The sequence below is a fragment of the Diadema antillarum genome, unplaced genomic scaffold (assembly GCF_040938485.1).
Source record: "Diadema antillarum isolate AM-2024a unplaced genomic scaffold, OU_Dant_1.0 scf00000210, whole genome shotgun sequence".
NCBI classification, from domain to species: domain Eukaryota; kingdom Metazoa; phylum Echinodermata; class Echinoidea; order Diadematoida; family Diadematidae; genus Diadema; species Diadema antillarum.
The window spans coordinates 1,331,741-1,353,694 of record NW_027271099.1 but is presented as its reverse complement, the minus strand read 5'-3'; the positions used below and the strand labels follow the sequence as shown (position 1 = coordinate 1,353,694).

At 38.4% G+C, this 21,954-nt stretch overlaps 2 protein-coding genes across 2 annotated transcripts; one reads left to right on the top strand and one right to left on the bottom strand.

Annotated features, from left to right (window-relative positions):
- Positions 1-7,285: 7,285 nt before the first annotated feature.
- LOC139724273 (uncharacterized) lies at positions 7,286-11,201 on the bottom strand. Its single transcript, XM_071635415.1, has 5 exons — positions 10,754-11,201; positions 9,526-9,591; positions 8,817-8,975; positions 8,361-8,491; positions 7,286-7,819 (listed from the first exon to the last, which is right to left on the bottom strand). Exons 1-5 carry the CDS (start codon positions 11,199-11,201, stop codon positions 7,286-7,288), a joined length of 1,338 nt encoding a protein of 445 aa, XP_071491516.1.
- A 6,896-nt stretch (positions 11,202-18,097) lies between these two features.
- LOC139724272 (uncharacterized) lies at positions 18,098-21,589 on the top strand. The gene is made up of 3 exons (XM_071635414.1): positions 18,098-18,185; positions 18,464-19,711; positions 21,507-21,589. Exons 1-3 carry the CDS (start codon positions 18,098-18,100, stop codon positions 21,587-21,589), a joined length of 1,419 nt encoding a protein of 472 aa, XP_071491515.1.
- The last annotated feature ends 365 nt before the right edge of the window (positions 21,590-21,954 follow it).

Genomic DNA, 21,954 nt, shown 5'->3' with positions numbered 1-21,954 from the left:
AATGATAATGGTGTCACTTCTCTGAATCACGGAAACTGACAAAAATGCAACAGATGTCGGCACTACTAACAAATAAAGTAATCTAAATTGAAGCTCAAATCACATTTTCTTGTGTTCCATTTTTTTTTTAAGTTTGCAAGGAAAACTTGATATCTGAAACTTCCTTGCTAAAACTTGCTGTGCTTTCATCAGTGTAAGAAGAAAGGTCACTGACACATAAGGCCCGTTCACACACACCGGAAATCGAAATTACAATCGCGATCCAAATTTCGATTTTTTTTTCGACCGTTCATACACAGGGAAAAATCGCACTTCCCAGCAAGGAAAGAACGATCAGTGGCCAAATTGCGCATGCGCGAAACTTGCATGACCGAAGACTGACCCCGCTGTCCCAATAGAGTTTCGCGCGCGCGCGATTCAAAGAGACTCGATCTTGTAAACAAGCTTACTACACGTACACGGATGTCACATTCACAGTCACCGATCGAGCTACCGCTGTCGAGTATTATTTGTAATACTTCATCTTTGATTTGATCGTGATTGGAGCTGACTTCATGGAGAACGAGATGGGACCATCAACATTTTCTTCGAGGTTCTATAGACGAATTCGACGCCGAAGACGTCGAGAAGAGGAGGAACGGAGACATCAATTCTTCAACCATTTCATGTTGAGACAGAACGAGATGACGATTCTCATGTCTCTCCTACTGTCAATGTACACAGATAAATCTGAGGTGCCGAGATCCGTTTGGTCATTGCCAAAGTCCATGCATTGGTGGACGCATGTAGTACTCGCCACATGGGACGACAAATTGTGGTTGGAGAACTTCAGGTTAGCCACGTTGTAATTGTAATTATACCGTACCGTTCTGACTAGTAATAGTATTGTATTTGTAACGTAAGTGAGATGCCCGCACCTCGTCAGGGGGCCCGAATTCCGAATACTGTCATGCTGTCAGCAACGTCAGCCCGCTTAAAATTGTGTTCCTGTTAGCGCACTAACGTTATTTAGTCGTTATAAACATTAATTTAATGCGGATTAATATTTCAGATGGTTGCTATCGGCAAGCGTAATTACGCTCTTTTCAGAGCGATTTGCGCTCTCCGTGATTGGTTGCCGGTATTCTGTAATGCCCTGGACTGTCTTCAGTTCGCATGAAACTTTGCAGGGCTACCACAACCAAGCCAATTGTGGTGAAAACCGAACAGTTTTTCGCGAAAATCTGAAATTTATATTAGGAATACGTGCTATGAAAGCATTTCATCACTGTCACCCGCACGTATCTTTTACTTGTATGTCTATGGGAGCATACACGGTCACTCGTACACGTCTTTTACGACCGTCGTGATAAGTCAATGGGAGCGCTGGTGACGAGTTGCGGGCCCCTTCCTTAGCGCACAGCTATTCTGCATCGTTCGCGTTTGACGATAGCTGCAAATTTTCGATATCGATCAGTGAACTTGTAATTCCATTGGAATTTTCAGCATTTTTCTTGTATATGAGTTGGATTTCAGAGAATTTCAGTGGCGAAATGTGATTCAAATATGCGCAAACATTAACTATGACGAGTTGCGGGTCTCCCAAGTAGGCCCTATGGCTATATGTACTTACTCACTGGCATAGACTCCTCCCACTGAGTCCCAGTACAGTACAAAACACACCTATACTATTAGTCTAGACCCTGTATAGTCTCTACTAAAGAAATACGCCGCCGAGCTAGGTTTAACAACTTTATCTATGAATACACTATGATATGGCACGCACGATGTTCAGAATACTCGAGACACTCGTGAGCAAGCAAAATTTTCCGACTTCTAGAGTCAAAATATTTAAATATTTGTCAATTCTTTCCAATCTAAGTTAAGTAAACAAAAAATGATAACCTCACATGAAAATAATCAAATGTTAAAAGGAGACTACTTCATTAGGGCCTAATTGAATTTTAAATTTCATTCTGTTACCAGAATTGCACTGAGTTCAGAAAAAAGATCAAGGACTAAAATAATGAAACTTGACGGAACCCACTTTCACATCTGTTTTTAAAGGCCTATTTTTTTTTTTTTAATTTTACATCCACTAGGAGATAAGTTATTCAAATAACTTATTCAATTATATCCAACCTTGGTGTATTTTTTTCTACTATTCAGGATGAGGAAAGCAACATTCCAATACCTGCTCAATGAACTCCGTCCCCACCTTCAGAAACAGAACACAAGGATGCGCAAAGCCATCTCACCAGATCATCGTCTTGCCATCACTTTATGGAAGCTGGCAACAAACATTGAATATCGTACTCTGGCTGGTTTGTTTGGCGTCGGGAGGTCCACCGTGTGTGTTATTTTTCTTGAGACAATTCATATCATCGTACGCCAGCTAAAGGGTCGACACATTGCCATTCCAACTGGACAGAGACTGCAGGTACATTTGTACATTTATAAGTCTACTAGCTTGTTTTGGCTATCAAAGAAATTCAAAAGGAGGAAGTGATTGTAGGGGGAAATGGGGTAGTTACTTTAGAGGAACTAATACTACCCTCAAATTAAATTGTATTTGCACCTAGGGATGAAGGCATACTAAAAATCCCAAGTACTTCGCAGCAGTTATATTAATGCCAGGAATGCAACTAAATTAATTTATTTTATTTAATTAGTTCTGCATTGATAAGTCAATTATTTTTTTTTTGTCTTTCACTGAAGTTATGATACTGATTCGATCTCTTCACAGACACGTGGCATCTCCCCCACCCCCGCTTTAAATTTTGTCAGCAGACTGTCAAAAGTACACGTAAATAAAACAAAAATCTCATGAAAAAAAAAAACATTTCTGTTAGCTAGAATTATCATTGTAATACTTATGACAATAGACAAAAGAGCAAATTTCTAAAAGGTTTTTTTTATTCTTTTTATTTCAGGAGTGCATCCAGCGCTTCGAGGGGAAGGGATTCCCACAAGCGGCAGGAGCCATCGACGGGTCCCACATTCCCATTCGAGCACCGCGAAACCACCATTCTGATTATTATAATCGCAAGAGTTTTTACTCAATTATTCTTCAGGCAGTAGTAGACAGTTTTGGCCTGTTTATTGATATTAATTGTGGCTGGCCAGGAAGTGTGCACGATGCTAGAGTCTTTTCAAATTCAAGTATTTTTAGGAAACTCCAAAACAAAACCCTTTTTCCCATCCCACCAAAGGTAATTAATAATGTCCCTGTACCAGTCATGTTACTCGGTGACCCTGCTTACCCCTTAATGCCAAATTTAATGAAAGCTTATAGCGACACTGGCCGTCTCTCCCCTCAACAAAATAGATTCAATTACAAACTGAGCACATGTCGAATTACTGTAGAGCATTCCTTTGGTAGGTTGAAGGGTCGTTGGAGAATTCTCTCTAAGAAAATTGACCATGAATTGGAAAATGTTGCTAAAATAACAGTGGCATGCTGCATCCTCCACAACATTGTTGAGGCGCATGGAAATCCTTTCCATGATGAGTGGTACTTCCATGACAATGTCCACACTCCTCGTGTCACAAACCAAGCTCCTCGTGCAGATAATCATGGCACAGCTTCTGCAGTGCGATCTGCACTGACACAGTACTTGTCTGCCCAGTAATTCTAACACCAATATTTCTTATGTGTTTTGATATTCTCTACCAACCTTGAACCTTTGTAAGTTTGAGTTTACATGTATTTTTTTATTTTTTTACACAGGATTCCTGCAAGTATTGGAGAACCCAATTCATGAATTTTCATGACCCATTTTCTGCATTTCCCATGATGAAATTAAAAGTTTTTGGCACGTGTTGCAAGGTCATGATGCACATGGCCTCTCATCATTTGACCTTTGACCCCTAGGTGACCTTTGACCTCATCATCCTCATCAACTCACATCCGGTATTACCCAAGGATCATTTGTTCTAAGTTTGAACGAAATTGATGGAGAAATAAAGAAATGAGAGCAAGTTCAACAAAAAAATTGAACATTTTTGTAACAGACCAACAGGAAGAAATGATTTTATCTCATCCAGAACTCTGTTCAGGCGAGACAAAAAGGCCTAAGTAAAATCAAGTTGATAGTGGCATTAAGATTTCCTTTGCATATCATTGCAAACAATTTCGTTTGCACATTTTGTTGCATAATATACACACTTTACATAGGGTGCATGAGTTAACAATTGGCATTCATCAACAGTGTGACCAAGTTATTTAAATAAATCGGGCTTAATTTAGTCTGCGTTACGAGAATACCAACCATGACTTTGGGACAAATCTCCATATTTTCAACTTTCCATTACTCATCAGGGAAAAAAAAAATCTCCATGAATTTTCAGGTTTTTCAAAGACTGTGGGAATCCTGTACATAGCATTTAAATTTTGATTAAAGAACAAATCTGAGGAATTTAATGTGTATACATACACTGTACCATCCATCATTGCATCTGATGTACTCAGAAAATGTATGGATAATCTATTGCTTATTCTTACTGCTATTATAACTGATTACTACAGGACTTATTACTCCTGTTGATGAAAGATGAGACACTTCCTGCATTACAACTGTTGTAACACATTTCTCAGGCCAACTGATTTACTTGATGTATTTGCTTTTTATTTATTTATATCAGATCTGGAATGACACTGAAGTACGTACTAAGTAGATGTATCAAAAATATGGTCCTTAAGAATAACTTACAGTAGTTCAAATTGTTTACTGAGATGTCGATTGAGTATATCAGTGTTCATCATAAGAACTGTACTTTATTTTTTTTCCTTTTCGTGTTATAATGATCACAAACTTTAGCAGATACAGTAATTAAACTGGTTTAATAACATTCAAAATACATGTATTCATGTACACGTATCTTCACTTTGGACGCGGTAATGAAAGTTTCCATTAACGTGTACCTTACAAATAGTTCTCAACTTTTTTTTAAGGGCAAAAAAAAAAAAAAAATTCTTCAGCATACATAATGTAAAAATAACTGTCAATTCAACTACTGTATGGCTTAAAACAAGTTTGATTAGAATTGTGTAGCACATCACATACCATTAAGAAAGGAAAAATCCTACTTTATTAGTTTTGAAGCTCTGGCTTTGAGTAAGATTTCCAACATGCATGAAAAAAAAAATATGTATGAGGTATATAAAAGAACTGCATGGACTCAAAATCTGCATGAGATAGATGGATAGACATTACTTTGTTTAAAGAACAAATCTGAGGAATTTAATGTTTATACATGTACCATCCATCATTGCATCTGAGGTACTCAGAAAATGTATGGATTATCTATTGCTTATTCTTACTGCTATTATAACTGATTACTACAGGACTTATTACTCCTGTTGATGAAAGATGAGACACACTTCCTGCATTACAACCGTTCTAACACATTTCTCAGGCCAACTGATTTACTTGATGTATTTGCTTTTTATTTATATCAGAACTGGATTGACACTGAAATACAAAACTTGTACATAGATGTATCAAAAATATGGTCCTTCAGAATAACTTACAGTACACCGTAGTTCATACTGAGATGGTGATTTGGTGTATCAGTGTTCATGATGAGAACTACTTTTTTTTTTCCTTTTCATGTTATCATGATCACAAAATTTAGCAGATACAGTAATTAAACTGGTTTAATAACATTCAAAATACATGTATCCATGTACATGTATCTTCCCTTTAGATGTGGTAATGAACTTTTCCATTAATGTGTACCTGACAAATACTTTACAACTTTTTTTTTTTTTTTTTTTTTTTTTTTTTTTTTAAGGGCAAAAACAACATTCTCTAACACATGTATGTAAAAATATATTTCAATTCAACTATGGCTTAAAACAAGTTTGATTAGAATTGTGTAGCACATGACATACCATTTAGAAAGAAAAAACACTACTTTATTAGTATTGAAGCTCTGGCTTTGGGTAAGACTTTCAACATGCATGAAATAAACTGCATGGACTAAAAAATCTGCATGAGGTAGAAGGCTAGACTTTGCTAGACGTTATTTTGTGATGAAATATGTGGAGTTTACGTGTACAGTATATATTAACTATATAAATAAAACAATGAAAACTATGCTTGAAAAGCTTTCATTGAGTTCTTTTTTAAGTGAATACCTTGGTAGATGTCCTATGATGCAAACATGAATCAACATGTATGATGTACATTAAAACATTGCACATTCCTTCAACATGCTCAGATAACTGCTGTAGATCACAGCCCAATAAAGAAGATGGCAAGACTGCAATACATTTATAAGATTAAAACATCTTCATCTGGGCAAGAAATTTTGGTAAAAACACTTCTTTAAAACAAATAGGATCTACAAACTATGTTACTAATCTAATATAAATGCTGTTTGTTATGTACACAAGATTAAATGTGAAGAAGGGCTTTTCACATGTTCTTTGGTGAATTAATACTTTGGTACTTGTATATGTGCACTAAAAATATCACACACTTTCACCAAGTGCTGAAAATGCATCTGTGTTAAAAAAAAAAAGAAAATACCCATGATGTGTACAAAGTTGCATAGATCATTGCTTAACAAATAGGTAAAATATCTCAAAGGCAAGAATAGTAATAAGAGGTAATTTTGGCAGTGGCAGATACATGTATTACTGTTGAAAATGAGTATTTGTTAAGTTCATATGGCAAAAGATATAGTGTAAGACTTCACCTTTTGTATGAAAGACTTAATTTGTTATTAATGGATACTTCATTGTCAAGTTTGAATTTGCGAGACTGATTGGTGACTCTTTGCAACTCTATCGCGGCCGTGATCTAGGAAAACAATGTACAGTGGACTCTCATTATAATGAGCACCGATATAACATGGTTTCATTATAACAAGATAATTTTTGTGGTCCCAAATACCTTGTATTGTATTGTTTTTGTTACCCTGATATAACAAGGTTTTATTATAACAAGCATATTTCTCTGGTCCTGAGGACCTCATTATAATGGGAGTCACTGTATCTCGTTTTCTGGCCGTTCTAGAAATACATTTTATTCGCTTTTACAATTAAAATGCTTGCTGTTTATCATATAATAATTTACATACATACAGACCAACACACAAAATACGAGACACTATACATGCAAATCTAAACAAAATTCAAGGCTTGTGTAAACAGCTGCATTACGGCTAGACCTTTACATGTGACTGACCTTTACAAATGTCAGTCTTCTCAGCATGCACAAAACTACAAACTAACACGCTTGAAACCATCAATACAACCTAACATCTAACAGATCAGCATAAAATACATGGAATCTACTTATATATCTTGATATGATGGTGTATCATCCTCATAGCAAGGAGGTGGTGGTGGAGCACCTTGAGATGAGTGGTCATCAGGTTGGAAGGAAGAAGATGGTGGTGGAGGGAATCTTGCGAAAGGTGTACCAGGCTGGTAAGTTGAAGAAGGTGGAGCCCCTTGAGATGAATGGTCATCAGGTTGGAAGGAAGAAGATGGCGGAGGAGGAAATCTTGCGACAGGTGTACCAGGCTGGTAAGTTGATGAAGAAGGAGGTTGTGGAAATCTGGAAAGTGGCACATGAGGTTGGAAGGAGGATGTGGATGGTGAAAACTGAAATCCACTATCCTGGGTGGGTGGGTAATATGGACGCTGATGCTGAAAACTGGCCATAAGCATCGCAAACTTCCTGTCCTCTCGCTGTCTTTCCTCTCGTCTCTCACGCTCTGCTCTTGCTGCTTCCTCTCTGCGAGCTGCCTCTTCTGTACGCCTACGTTCTCTTTCAAATTCGAGTCGTTCCCGTTCCAGTGCCATCTGTTCCCGAAGCAATTCCATCTGCAGAACAGAAATCAATATTTGAAATTGGAGAGAAAATGAAAAAATATGTGAAATACTGGACTATGCTTTGGTGGTGGAATAATTATTGGTCAATATCTGGATCCTGTACATATACACTGTTACTACAAGTAAATGAGAAACAAGAACAAAGGGCATTATAATTGATTGGGCTGTAAAAGCCAGGTTCTACATGAAGCTTCAAGAGTTGAAGCATGGAGGTGATCTCACCTCCCTGATTGAAGCAACAGGCTTCTTTAAAGCACCTAGTCTGCAAGTTGAAACCTAAAATATTAATAATCATGGCAAGTTAGGAAAGACATTCGTGAGAACACAATGTAATGAAAGAATGGTCTCAAGAATTCAATCCGATAATCTACTCGTGCTCTACAAATTACTAAATATGATCAAAATCAGCCTTGGACCTCTAGACATCACAGTAATGAGGTGGATTTACAGAAAGAAGGATAGACAACCCGAAAACATAATGCATCAGCACCAGGGTCGATGGCATAAAAATCATCTAGGGGTGAACTGGTACCTCTTGTCTGTGCCTCTCATCATCACTTCTCCGTTTTTCGGCTTGAGAGTCAGTAAAAGCCCTGTCACGTTGCTGGGAACTTCGCAGGACCTTCTCCACAAGCATCTTGACACTTCTGTCCCTTGATGATTCTGCATTAAAAAAAGCATGACATCGTGAAAGAATTAAGGCATTTATGAAATTGGATGCAAAGGTCAATTTACTGCACTGCACATCCCTGGCAGGAAAAAAGGTTAACTGTTGAAAAGAAAATACATCCCCTTGTCACTTTACAGTTAAGAATATACTCCAATATGATCAATCAGTGTACTAAGTAACATTAGAAATGTTACGCTACAAAGCTTTGATAGTAATTTTTATGTTTCATATGAATTTTGATATATATTGAGGATCGAATCTGTTTCTTACAACAACAACAAATAAATTAAACTGTATGCAGTTTGAGCAATCAAATACCTCCTCGTTTTCTTTTAGAGGCAGGAGGTTGAGCCACATGTACATCCTCGCCAGCCTCATCTGTGTCAGCCTCATCCTGTCTAGCCTCATCCTGTCCAGCCTCATCCTGTCTAGCCTCATCCTGTCCAGCCTCACTGTTCTCGGGTTCACTCACCATCTCTACAGAAAGAAACATGTTGATTTTGTGTTACCAATCAGTGCCATTACAATTCATAGAAAAGTTTTTGTGATTAGATGGATGCATACCGTTATACTTAGGTTATGAAAAAGTTGCAATTATCAAAACTATCTGTGTTTTGTATATAACAAGTAAACATGAATGGATGTTATACAATTCACAATGCAAGCTTGATATCACTGGCACAGATAGGTGGAAAGCACAAAATCAAGATGTATTGTCCTATTGACTGTAAATTATCTCAGTCACAATTACAATCAACTTGTCCATATACTCATTGATAGGTTAAGTTAATTCATAATGGTGCTAAACTGTGTTATTACATCATTAATCACTAAAATTATTCTGGCACCATATATGGTGTAAAAAAAGAATGATGCATACATGTGCACTCTACATGTATTTGTTACTAGGTCACTGATTTTCTTTGAACTCAATTGGAAAATGGAAATTAAGCAAATAATTGATTGATATACAGATCAATCAATTGATCTTAGCTCATTAGTGATTTGGAAAATCATAGCCGAGTACCTTGGTCCGACATCCCACCATCAGGATCTGAATGCTCTGCTTCCGTGTTCGCAGGAAGATCCGGGTCTACAGGTAGAAAGTAAAATAATTTTTGGTTTCCGACTTGGAATTAGACTATCAAAAGATACAAGAGCTGAAGTTAAACTAATTAAAAAAAGTAAACACAAAAAGTAGAAGCCTACTTCACTCTTCTTTGACTGAACATTTCACTATTGGAAATCATTTTTTTTTTTTTTTTTTTTTTTTTGGGGGGGGGGGGGGGGGGGAGGGGGGCATTCTTCATGTAACAGACCAGTATGAGTTCAGAGGAAAATTCTTAAAAATGGGGAGGGTCAGGGAATGGAAACAGATTTTGCTGGCATACATAAACATTTTTTTTTTTTTATACAGGTCGAAAAATAGTATAATTGGTGTACATGGAAATATGTACATTAAGTTTTGAGGCAAATTAAATCTAAATTGTTTCATGTAACAGTGACAAAAAAGTACCTAAACTTGTAGGCTTCAGGGTCTTTGTCCTAGAAATGCAAATCAGTTAAAAGAAAAAAGGTCCTAGATAAATCCTTACTGTGTAAAACACTAACTCTGTAATAATTACTTGTACATACTGGCAGTTTGATGTGAAAAGGGCAACACGTAGCCCCAAAATACATGAAAAAGAAAAGCAAAAACATTATCCTGGCATACAGTATCATGCTGTGCCTCCTGTCCACAGGCTTAGCGTACTAGTAGTGGATTTGTGTATTGAGGATGAGTAAAATTTCATATTTTATTCGAGTCCAGGAAGAAAATTACACAGGGGCTCTGGGCGGTTTCACCCTTGAAATGCAGAATAGAGTCCTCGTAAATTTTAAAAGGGCCCTGAAAATTCCCATAGACTGCAATGTAAAACCTCATTTACCCTACCAGGTTTGGGTAGTTTTACATAGAAAGTAGCCCCCGTAAATAGAATATGAATTTTTTCCCTGTATTTGACCCATGTCCATCCAAATAATTTTGGCTTGTTGCCAATGTTAGTATAATAACCATATGCCACAAAAAAAGTCAAATGTTGTGATTCATTCAGACGCTAAAGGCTAGCATGCCAGGCAGCAAGCATGGCTCTAGCCTTAGGGACATTATCAGTTTGTGTTAATGTGCTATACAAGCACCGTCAATTATTATTATCATTATTATTAATTATTTAGTAAGACTCGAGACTAAGTTTGGTACTACTCAGCTAGTTTACCTGATGAGCAGGAAGATACTGTAGAAGGGTGGGCAGGTCTTGTACGTCCTTGCTCTGCAGCAGACTCGCTGATGTCGTCACTCTCCAGGACTGAGCCTTGAGGTGGGTTTATCGAGGGTCGATGTCCCAGAAACCGATTCAGTTCATCAAAGAATTTCATCGTTTTTCTGTTGTTCCCTGATTTTTTGTTATGTTCGAGCACTTTCTTGAATTGGCTCTTTATTGCTCTGATTTTAATTTTCACCTGTTTGGCCTCCCTTTGGATGCCAACATTTGCCAGCCGCCTGCTGATCAGTGCATACACTGGCTTCTTTTTTTGCTTAGTGTCTTCAGTCTCTCTGAAGATTTCCTCCTCGCCCCAGATCCGTATGAGGGCCAACACCTCTGTGTCCTGCCAGTGAGCCCCCGAGGCCGACACAGATTCACTGCTCCCAGCACCTTCTGCCATGATGTAGGTACACCACTTCTAGTTCTACCTGTAAATGTTCCAATTACAAGTAGAATAGGACTGCATAGTTACACACAACAATGCAAAATATAGGGGGAATATTTTGGGTGCAAACTGTGTACAGTATTGTAGCAATAGGCCCTCAGGGGCTCAAGTTCAACTCTATGGTCAAGAATGAATTCTAACTATTATAATAAAGTCAGATCGTATATGTACATTTTGGTGAAGTGACTTTGGAAATTGGAATAAAGTTTTCTTTAAAAATTCACTATAAGATGTGGTCCATTGTGGAGGTCAAGTTTGCTACATAGTACAACGTTACTTTTTGGATGTTTGATACCACTGGATACTGTCATGTGGAGTGTCAGTGTCATACGGTCACTGACTATCTGCTAGACTCTAGCTAGTCTAGAATAGCTGCTATTTATTTTTGATCTACTGCGTACTGGCCAAAAAAATCAAGATCTATATCACACAATGAATTTTAACATTAAATAAGCACAGGCATGACAGAGTAGCATAGTAAATATGACTATGAATATTTCTGGAATGGTATACTAATTAATAGCTCACGTAATGACGTGACTGAGTAGTACATGCATAGGCATGTACAAGGTGTAGGCTAGCACCACCGCACGATTGCGATCTCGACGCGTCGTTGCACGGACATGACTGAGTCGGACGCTCGGAGAAAATGAAAACTTTGTCTTTAAAATATTTGTTTTGAACTAGACTTACCTTCCCACTAACACAGACTTCGCTTCAAAACGACCACGATCCCCATGGAGTGAATACTTCGAGAATTGGAGGGCCACAAATGAACATTTACGTCGCGTTACTTCAGATGAACAGCTAACAGCTAGGCATGCAAGAACAGCAAGATAGTAAACCGTACACGTGTATTTGTTTACTACTCGTATACGGGATACTGCGTACGGTACGCGTACGAAAAGCAGCTGAGCAAACCGGATGTTGACGTTCACGCGCTATGAACGATGGGATTAAAAATACCGATTTCCGAATCTCGATCGCGCTCACACACACGACGCTTGGCAAAATAATCGCAATTTTTCAGAAAAATCGCACTAATAGTGCGAGTTGGATCGCGATAAGGATCGCGGTAATTAGTGCGATTTTTCTGTCCACACTGGAAAAAATTTCGAAATTTTGATCGCGATAAGAAAATCGATTTTTAAATCGCACTTTTTCCCTTGTGTGTGAACGGGCCTATAGAGCCAATCATTCATTGATAGCGTCAAGCTGGCTTGGTTTGGATAAAGTAATTGATAGATAGGCCTATTCTTTCAAGATGCAGAGCAGAGTGTAACAGGCAAGAGCATGTTTCAAAGTCAAAGGACAAAAAGAGTTCCAAACAGTTCAATTCTTGTTTCAAAGCAGATAAGAAAAAAATGGAAGACTCATTTCATGCCTCTGTGCTACCAAATCAACAGTTCTCAAAATGATCATATCTACAACAAAACCATTCAGTATCAAAATGAAAAGCAAATATAAAGTTGTGCAAAGTGACCATTGCAAACATATTTCCTCTGCCTTACTGAGATCAAAAAACTTTTTGACTCCATTTGGAGATATGACAAAAAATAAATAACTCTTCAAAACCTTTCCTTTAGATATAGGCCTAGATATTGAAAAAATAAGTAAAAAGGCTTGCCATTTGATCAGTTTTCATGTAGAGCACAACTCAGGTTTTCTTTTCTTGGCTCACTCTCTGATTTACTTGCCAAAACTGGTTGACATCTTTGGAGAAGTGACTGCAGGTATGAAAAAGTTGTGGCCTGTGGTTTGTAAAACAGCAGGCAGCTGGAGAACTGAGGTCATCTGAGGTTAAAGACAGGTCTTTGGGAGTAATGTACCGAACAATGATGGTACCGTAAAACGGGGTGAATAGGGACGGCGGGGTGAATAGGGACAAAACTGAGAAAAGTTTTTTGAATCTGCATGTTTTATATTTGCTTGAACTTTTTTTCTTACTTTTATCACAGGATGGAAGGACCATCCAACAGTGTCCAGAAAGTGGTCCTCCTGATGTGAAAATTTTTTTAAAGGGTAGAGGAGGTCCAAATAAAAATTTTTCAAAAAATCACAAAAAAATCAGGGCGGTCAAAACTTTTCTGCTCCTGTGGCCAGTGATCAATGAAATTCGCTGAAAATGTTCATGAATCTAGCCTATTAGGTCCTACAACACACCTTTAAATATGAAATAATTATTCCTACAGGAATTTGTGACAGCACATTTTTTTCTTCTCTTGGGCAAAAAATCAGTTAGACTGGGGTGAATAGGGACACCATGGTGTCGTTTGATTGGCCCTTTAAATTTTCTGAGTGATTAACTATTACAATGTCATAAATTGCTCTGAAATGTTTGTTATGTCCAGCTATTTCCAAAAGTGTGAATTTTTATCCTAAATCTCTTGACAAGAGAGCAATAAGATCTTTGGATATGTGGCTTCACTTTTGTATACATAGATGAGAGTGAACTTTGCTGTCTTAACCCTAACTTGGGGAGGAAGGGTCTGGGAACCCCGACCCCACCCACCCTCTTGGGAATTTTTTTCACTGCCTAAGACAGGCTAGGACTTTTCCACTTGTATTTCATGACCCTTTTCTCTGTCTTCTGCATGTTTTAATGCCAATAACACATCTGTTTGGGTCAGACCCATACTATAGGTGCCAGCTTATAATTGCTGTAAGAACTCCCAAAATATCCCCGACATCATAAGAGTCAAGTTACACTGAATTTAGAGTGTATGAATAAGATTGTACATCATGATTTGCCACTAGAAGAAGAAGTGGGTTAATATTTGAGTGCAATTCAATGGATTAGTAAAGTTTTGACTTCCTTTTCAATTTTAACCTTTGACCTGATGGGTCACATTTTTTTATATCAGCTCATTTTGTTGGGCTGTTGCAATTTTTGATAAAGATTGATTTATCAATGGAATAGATTGCTCTTTAGTGTTTGTATATCATTTTTAAACTCTGTAGTTGTTCCCTTAATCCAATTCATTGGATGGATTGAAAAAAAATGCCTCCAAACAGCTTTTTTTGGATCAAAAATAGCGTTGTCCCTGTTGACCCCAAATTTGGGGTCAATAGGGACAGCGTCATTTTATCAAAAAACATACTTTTCCCCAAAATATTTATTTTTTTTCACAATACCAAATTAAAGGTATTTTAGGTGGACATAAAATCCCCACATAAGATTGAGTCTCTGGGCTGCATGAAAAAAAATACAATTATAAGAACTTTAAATTTGTCCCTATTCACCCCGTTTTACGGTATAGGAGTAGAAACAGACAACCACTGTCATGTACACTGGAAGTTTTAGACTCTCTTTTGGCAACCAGCCACACACACATTTCTTTATTTTATTGAGCAAACTTTGGAATAGCATCAAAATATCACAGCTATAGGTCTATACTTCTTTTCTGTATTTTATAGTGAGTGAACATCAGAAGAGTCACATACTTTACTAAAGAGAAATGATATTAATAGAAAATAAATGCCCTACATAATTTTTGAGTGTGTGTGTTTGTGTGTTGTTTTTTTATATTCTGACATACCTGAAATCTAAATATTGCCATTGCAAAATTCATGTCTGAAGCATTATGGATACTACTGTATCCATAATGCTTCAGACATGAATTTCACATTTTAAATATCGCATGTGATTATTGGCAAAACTGGTAGGCCTGCCACTTACACCCATGCATCACTGAAAAAAAAAAATAATAAGTTGAGTGACTCAGCAACTCAGATAATATTTATTTTCCTTGGAGATCTCCGAGTCTTGGATTAATATGCAAAGTCATTAAAAGTCAATTATGATAGCATGCCCAGTATTTGTAAATCTTCCATTCTTTCTTTACAAGATTACTTCTCCTCATAATTTCTAAGCCCCCTTTCTAGATGAAGGTTGTTTTTTTTTAAACTAAGAAAAAAAAAGACCAACTATTCTTCCCTTCTTTATACTCATTTTCTGAAATATATATTTCTTTTTGACAGAGAAGGGGCAGGGATTTATGGATGCGGCATTATGACACATGTATCCCAAGGGAAACATTAACCAGCAGTTTCATCTTAATTTCAGTGGGACACCCCACTGGCCATCTACTCAGTGACAAATTTGTCAGTGACCTCAAAAATTTTCAGTGATATGACTTGTTGCAGATGGATTTCTGTTGCTGACAGACACACTAGGCTTTCTACCAGACCACACAAAGGGGCGAGCAGAATTGAGCTTGCAGCTCTAATCCACTGTTACATTAAAAAAAAAAATGATAATAACCCTGGATCCATGGTCATTAGAATCATATCTAATAAAGAATATAGGTGAGAAACAATATTTCAATTATAACTTAATGTTCTGATTTTTTTTCTCACTTTTTTCTTTATTTTTTTCCTCTGCTAACTTCCCTCTGCTAACTTCCCTCTTTTATGTTCTGTGATTTTGTTCGTTTAATCATGCAAATCATTTGTAAATAGCGTGATTCTTTATGATTATTCTAATAAAACAAAACAAAACAAAATATATGTGAGAAAGTCTGTTTGACCACTGGATTACACACACACACACCAAAAAACAAACAAACAAACTTTGAGAGGTTGTTCTAATGATTGGGTGTTCCTCAGCTGTTTCACCACCTCCATGGATCAAGTGAATCCCCACATTCCTCTTAGAACCTTTGCAATAGTTTACCCCTTTCTATGTCCAGGAGACTCAACCACAACCATACTGAACACAAGTTTCCTACACAGTTCAGTCCATCTGACATCAAACTGAAAAAGGTAGGCCCAACTCAAAAAGGTAAAATACCAGTATGCAGTACATATCTCAAACTCGAGCAATTTTGAAAGTTAATTCTGAAACTAATGTTATCTTTACGGAAAACAAGAAACAAGAAACTATTCTTATTTTTTTTATTATTATTTCTGCTTCCTTTTTTAACAATTCAGTTTTAAATTGAAACAGCACTTTGCCAGAACAACAGTGATTGGTGTACATACAACTGCAGTGACCTGGTATATTCCTAATGTTATCACATAACTACCCTTTCTTCACTTCATCTTGACAGATGCAACTCTTTGCAGGTCAACAGCCCTGAATATAAGTGTGCATTATGCATGCTTGACATACCAAACAAATAAAATGAACACTGTACCTTTCATTCTGCACTGCCTAGGAAATCTGCAAAACATTTAATGCTTCACCTGCTAACACACCTGTGGAAAACATGGATTGGTGCATACCTATTGATTGGTATTGATCAAGGCTCTTTATTTCAAAACAACTTTGTCATAAATTTGTATATTATGCATGACATGCCAAACAAATAAAATGAACATGAAAACATTGCCTTCTGCATTGCCTAGGAAATTTACAAAGCACCAATGCTTCACCTGTTAAAACACCTGTGGCAAACCTGTGGATTGGCACATATCTATTGTATTGATTGGTATTGATCAAGGCTCTTTCTTTCAAAACAACTTATTTATCACAAATTTGGTACCTTCAGTGAATCTCCCACTGATGAATCCAAAGCAAAGAATTAAAGCAATAGACCGATTTGGGTTCGTTGAGGGCAGCAGACAATTTGTGGCACTGGGCGCAGCCATGAGGTGTCTTAGCCTACCCCCCCCCTCCCCCCCCCCCCCCCCCCCCCCCCCCCCCCCCCGGGCAACATGTTTACCGCGCACTTGTAACAAAGGTTCGCGCACTAAGCAAGCATTTACGCACTCGGTACGACACGCCTATTGGCTAAAACAACCATGCATCAGTTTTTCATTCCGCGCGCAGAAGGGGGTGGGGGAGAGGGGAGGGGGGTCGGCTAAGACACCTCGTTAATGGCGCTGCCCATGCCAAAAATACACATAGCACGTCACAGAATCGGTCTATATGCAGCTGTGCCTTTCATACAAACGATATGTTCAATTCTACTGTTCAGAGCTGCTGGCACGGGTTGTCATCACATTGCAGAAGACTGAAATTAAATCCTTTACAATGATGTCAAAGCTATCAAACAGATATCTTAAAAAAAAACTAGAAATTTTGCTTTGGCATCTGGTGTGCATACACCATCACATTATTCTCCTAATTAGGTCTTTGGTAAATCCTGAGTGTGAGATGGCGGTTACACATGTTTGGTAAAGAATCGAACTGACATGAGAAGAATAGGTATTGGTATATAGATAGAGTGGCGTATAGATAGAGTTGGGGGCTTAATCCCTTGCTCTGGGGGGAAGTCGTAAAAAGAGATGAGGGTATGAATGGGGTGCGATATGAAAATATGATGGTAGTGAAAGGGGAAAAATATAAGGGTAATGGAGTTACGTGTCAGGTGTATGAGAAAGAGTTGATGGTAGTGAATGTTGGTAAATGGTGAAATTATGGTGGTATTTTATGGGTCAAGTTGAAGTTTGACAGACTTGTTCACATGATTTATAACGTGTTGTGTGAAAGGTTGGAGAGCATCGACTGGTGTGATTTTTTTGGAGCAAGGAAATATGTGAAGAATGATGGTAGTTACGTTCAAAGATTGGGATTAATTATGATGGTGGGGTAAAGCTGTGGTAGAAAGTGTATAAATAACTTGACAGCGAGGAGGGAGAAAGTATCGGAGCTACATGCGTTGATGCTGGATAGACGCAATAATTTTGACAGCGAGAATTGGAGTTTTCATTGGTGCTAGCAGACAGCTGCGATCAGATATTTAGCAGATCATGGTGTTTGGAGGCTTTGTTTTGACATCATGATATCAACGGCTGAATTAGTGAAAGCGCTTGACGCTTGTACTACATTGGAAGGATTGAGTGTACTTCGAGAAGCGTTGAACGATTATTTAACAACCGAACAGCATGTATTGTTGTTTGAGAGAATGACGACAATATTGTTGTCAGTTCCTGAGAATGAGGAGAATGCTGGTGATGATACAGAGGACAACATTGCAGATTTTGAAGTGGAGGGTGAGTTTATCGTAGTTTTATGAATATATTTTTTCAATTATTATTACATGTGATATTGAGAAGATTATTAGGTTATGTTGATGAATGGTGTAGTATGTAATGAAAACAGTTCTATTATAGTTGTTGTTGTTGTTGTTGTTTGTGTGTGTGTGTGTGTGTGTGTGTGTGTAAATGATGAGGTCCTGAATGTGGTGCTATACTACGTTAAAACTGAAAGTATGTTATATAGGGGATAAACTAATATGATTATTTATCAATTTATTCATTTATAATTGTAGATCTTTTTGGCGCATCTCTGTATGATGGAGCGGGAGCAGATGTAGAAAGAGCTCAGCAGCAGCAGCAGCAGCAGCGGGTGGAGGATATTTCCGGTACATCTCGGGGATCCGGCGCAGCAACATCGCGGGACATTCCTAGCACATCGCGAGGTTTCAGCGCAGCAACATCATTAGATATGCCGAGTACATCGCAAGATATACCTAGTACATCGAGAGGTCATCTACATAATATGATGGGAGGAGGAGGTGAGAGGCGGGTCCCTGTCACCGACAAGGAAGATTTATCAGTGAGAGCGAGAACTCATACACCTAATCAGCAAGATATCGGTAATGTGTCGGAAGAAAGTCAAAATTTTTATCATGTGAGTAAGGTCAGTCATCGGAGGGTGAAAAAGTATAATGCAAATTTAACCGATTACACCGTATCATTTAATTCCGTGAATCAATTCGGTCCCATGATTGAAATGATTCCGAGGGTTAGGGATATGTTTGGTAATATAGTGGACGAGTTGTTAGTTGGGGTGAGGGAAAGGGATATGGTACGCATTGTATTTAATGCGCCGCAATTAGAAAGGCCAGTTCAGTTACCTTTTGTCAGGCGGGACCAGCTTGATCACGATATGTTGGCAGCTCGCATAGAAGCAGTGTTACAGTCGAATGAAGAAATTTCACTCGATGAAAACGTGGCCCTAAATGTATTACATATGGAAATGCCCGAAGGAGGTGGTCGTGCCAAGAGATACTTGGAAACAGCGCAGAGGTTGATTAAAAAGAGGTGTATTATTCAAATCATAGACCGGAGTAATGAAAAGATATGCTGCGCACGCGCTATAGTGACGGGGATAGCACGCATAGAGAGAGATCCAAACTGGAACTCTATCAGAATGAGTTACGGTAAACAAGAGGTTTATGCTCATAAGCTGCATGCGGCAGCTGGCGTTCCGATTGGGCCTTGCGGTATAGAGGAAATCAAACAATTTGAAAGTACACCGCAAATGCACAATTATCGGGTAGTAGTTGTGTCGAAAGAACACCTCAACCATATAATTTACGCGGGCCCAGAAGATCGTGAACATACGATATTTTTGTATAGTCATGACGAGCATTATGATTTAATCACCAAAATGAACGCATTTATGAATAAGGCTTATTTTTGTACAATATGCATGGTCGGGTATAACAGGAAGCTATCGCACAAGTGTGAATTTACGTGCAGTTTATGTAAGAGTCATGAATGTCCGTCGAACGGTCGAAATGATTGTTACGTACATTGCGAGAGATGTAACCGAAATTTCAAAAATGACACATGTTTGAAAAATCATTTCGAAAACGACGTTTGTGGAAACACGTATAAATGTAGGGAATGCGATACCGTATGCAGCGCAGCGTTACTAGAAAAGCACAAAAGGAGACATGTCTGTGGTGAGATTTTTTGTTGGCGTTGTAACGAATTCGACTGGCTCGATCATCAATGCTACATGAAAAAGTCCACCATTGCTGCCGTTTACGATAAGAATGGTAAACTGAAAGATGCAGCCGGTCCGAGCAAGTTTATATTTTTTGACTTTGAATGTACTCAAAACACTGGCGAACACGTACCAAATTATTGCATCGCGCAAAAGTCATGCAGCGAGTGTTGCGACTATACTTTTGAGAAGAAGTGTAAAATTTGCGGGGATGAAAAGCAAAAGGTGTTCAAAGGGGACAACGTGAGTGACGAGTTTTGCAAGTGGGTATTTGGGGATAAATCGAACGAGAATTCTACGGTCATAGCGCACAATTTCAAAAGCTACGACGGGATATTTATTCAGAAGTATCTGTATGAAAACTGCATAGTGCCCAATCTCATTCTCACCGGCGGAAAGATCATGTCGCTCTATGTATGTTTTAATAAGATTCGTTTTATCGACTCTCTCAATTTTTTGCCGATGCCTTTGGCAGCTATGCCAAACACATTCGGTCTGTCAGAACTGAAGAAGGGGTATTTTCCGCATTTCTTTAACACGAAAGAAAACGAGAAATACGTAGGTCCACTACCCCCGAAAGAAATGTATAATCCAAAAGGCATGAGTAGCAAAGCCCGGTCAGATTTTTTGGCTTGGTACGATAGTGAGGTTGCTTCCGGCAAGCAGTTTGTCATGGAAGATGAGATCTACTCTTATTGTCTCAGTGATGTAGATATCTTGCGTCGCTGTTGCATGCAATTTAGATCGTTATTTATTGACATTACTAGGAGAGATTTGGACGATATTGGAGTAGACCCCTTTACCAAATGCTTTACGATAGCTGCTGCTTGTCATTTGGTGTATAGACGCAATTTCATGCCTAAAAACACCATAGGTTTGCTCCCGCCCGAGGGTTATCGGCCACGAGATATTCAGTCGCGAAGCGCCATGGAGTGGCTTCAGTATGTCGAGAAAACGGAAAACATACATATTAGGCATGCGCGAAACCAAGGTGAGATGAGAATTGGGAAGTATAAAGTCGATGGGTATTGCAAGGAAAAAAAGATTATTTTTGAATACAACGGATGTTTTTATCACGGTTGCCCCGTTTGCTACGATCCCAAGACGTTGAACACAAGGAGAGAAAACAGATTAATGATAGAGTTGTATTTGGAAACGTTGGCCAAGAAAAAATACATAGAGTCTCTGCTGCCTGATTTTACGTACATTACGATGTGGGAACACGAGTGGAAAACTATGAAAACAACCTTGCCACCGTCATTATCGATAGGAACGCCAACCCACGATTTAGATCCGAGGGAGGCCTTTTACGGCGGTCGCACGAATGCCACTCGCCTTTTTCACGAATGTGAAGAAGGTGAACGAATCAAATACGTAGACTTCACGTCGTTGTATCCGTTCATTAATAAATATGGGTCTTACCCAGTTGGGCATCCCAAAGTGATAACAGAAAACTTTTCGGATAATATATCCGATTACTACGGCTTGGTCAAATGCAAGATACTACCTCCGCAAAATCTTTTTCACCCCGTTTTACCCCTGAAAGTGAACAAGAAACTGATGTTTCCGCTCTGCAGCGCGTGCGCCAAATTACAGCAAACGGAACGATGTCATCATACTGAACAAGAGAGAGCGCTACACAGCACATGGGTCACTTTAGAAGTCGAAAAAGCCATCGAAAAGGGCTATAAAATTCAGACAATTGAAGCCGTCTGGCATTTTAACGTAGAAAGTAAATTTGACCCATCCCTGAATTGCGACGAATTGGGCGATTTAGGCACCAACGGCTTATTTAGCGCATACATCGACACTTTCTTAAAACTTAAGCAAGAAGCATCCGGTTGGCCTGAGTGGTGTGTCAATTTGCGCGACAAACGTAGGTACATAGAAGAGTATAAGAAACACGAGGGAATTCAGTTGGAATTTGATAAAGTTGAAAAAAACAAGGGGCTAAGATCGTTGAGTAAACTGCTACTTAACTCTCTGTGGGGGAGGTTTGGAATGAGAGCAAATTTACCCCAAATT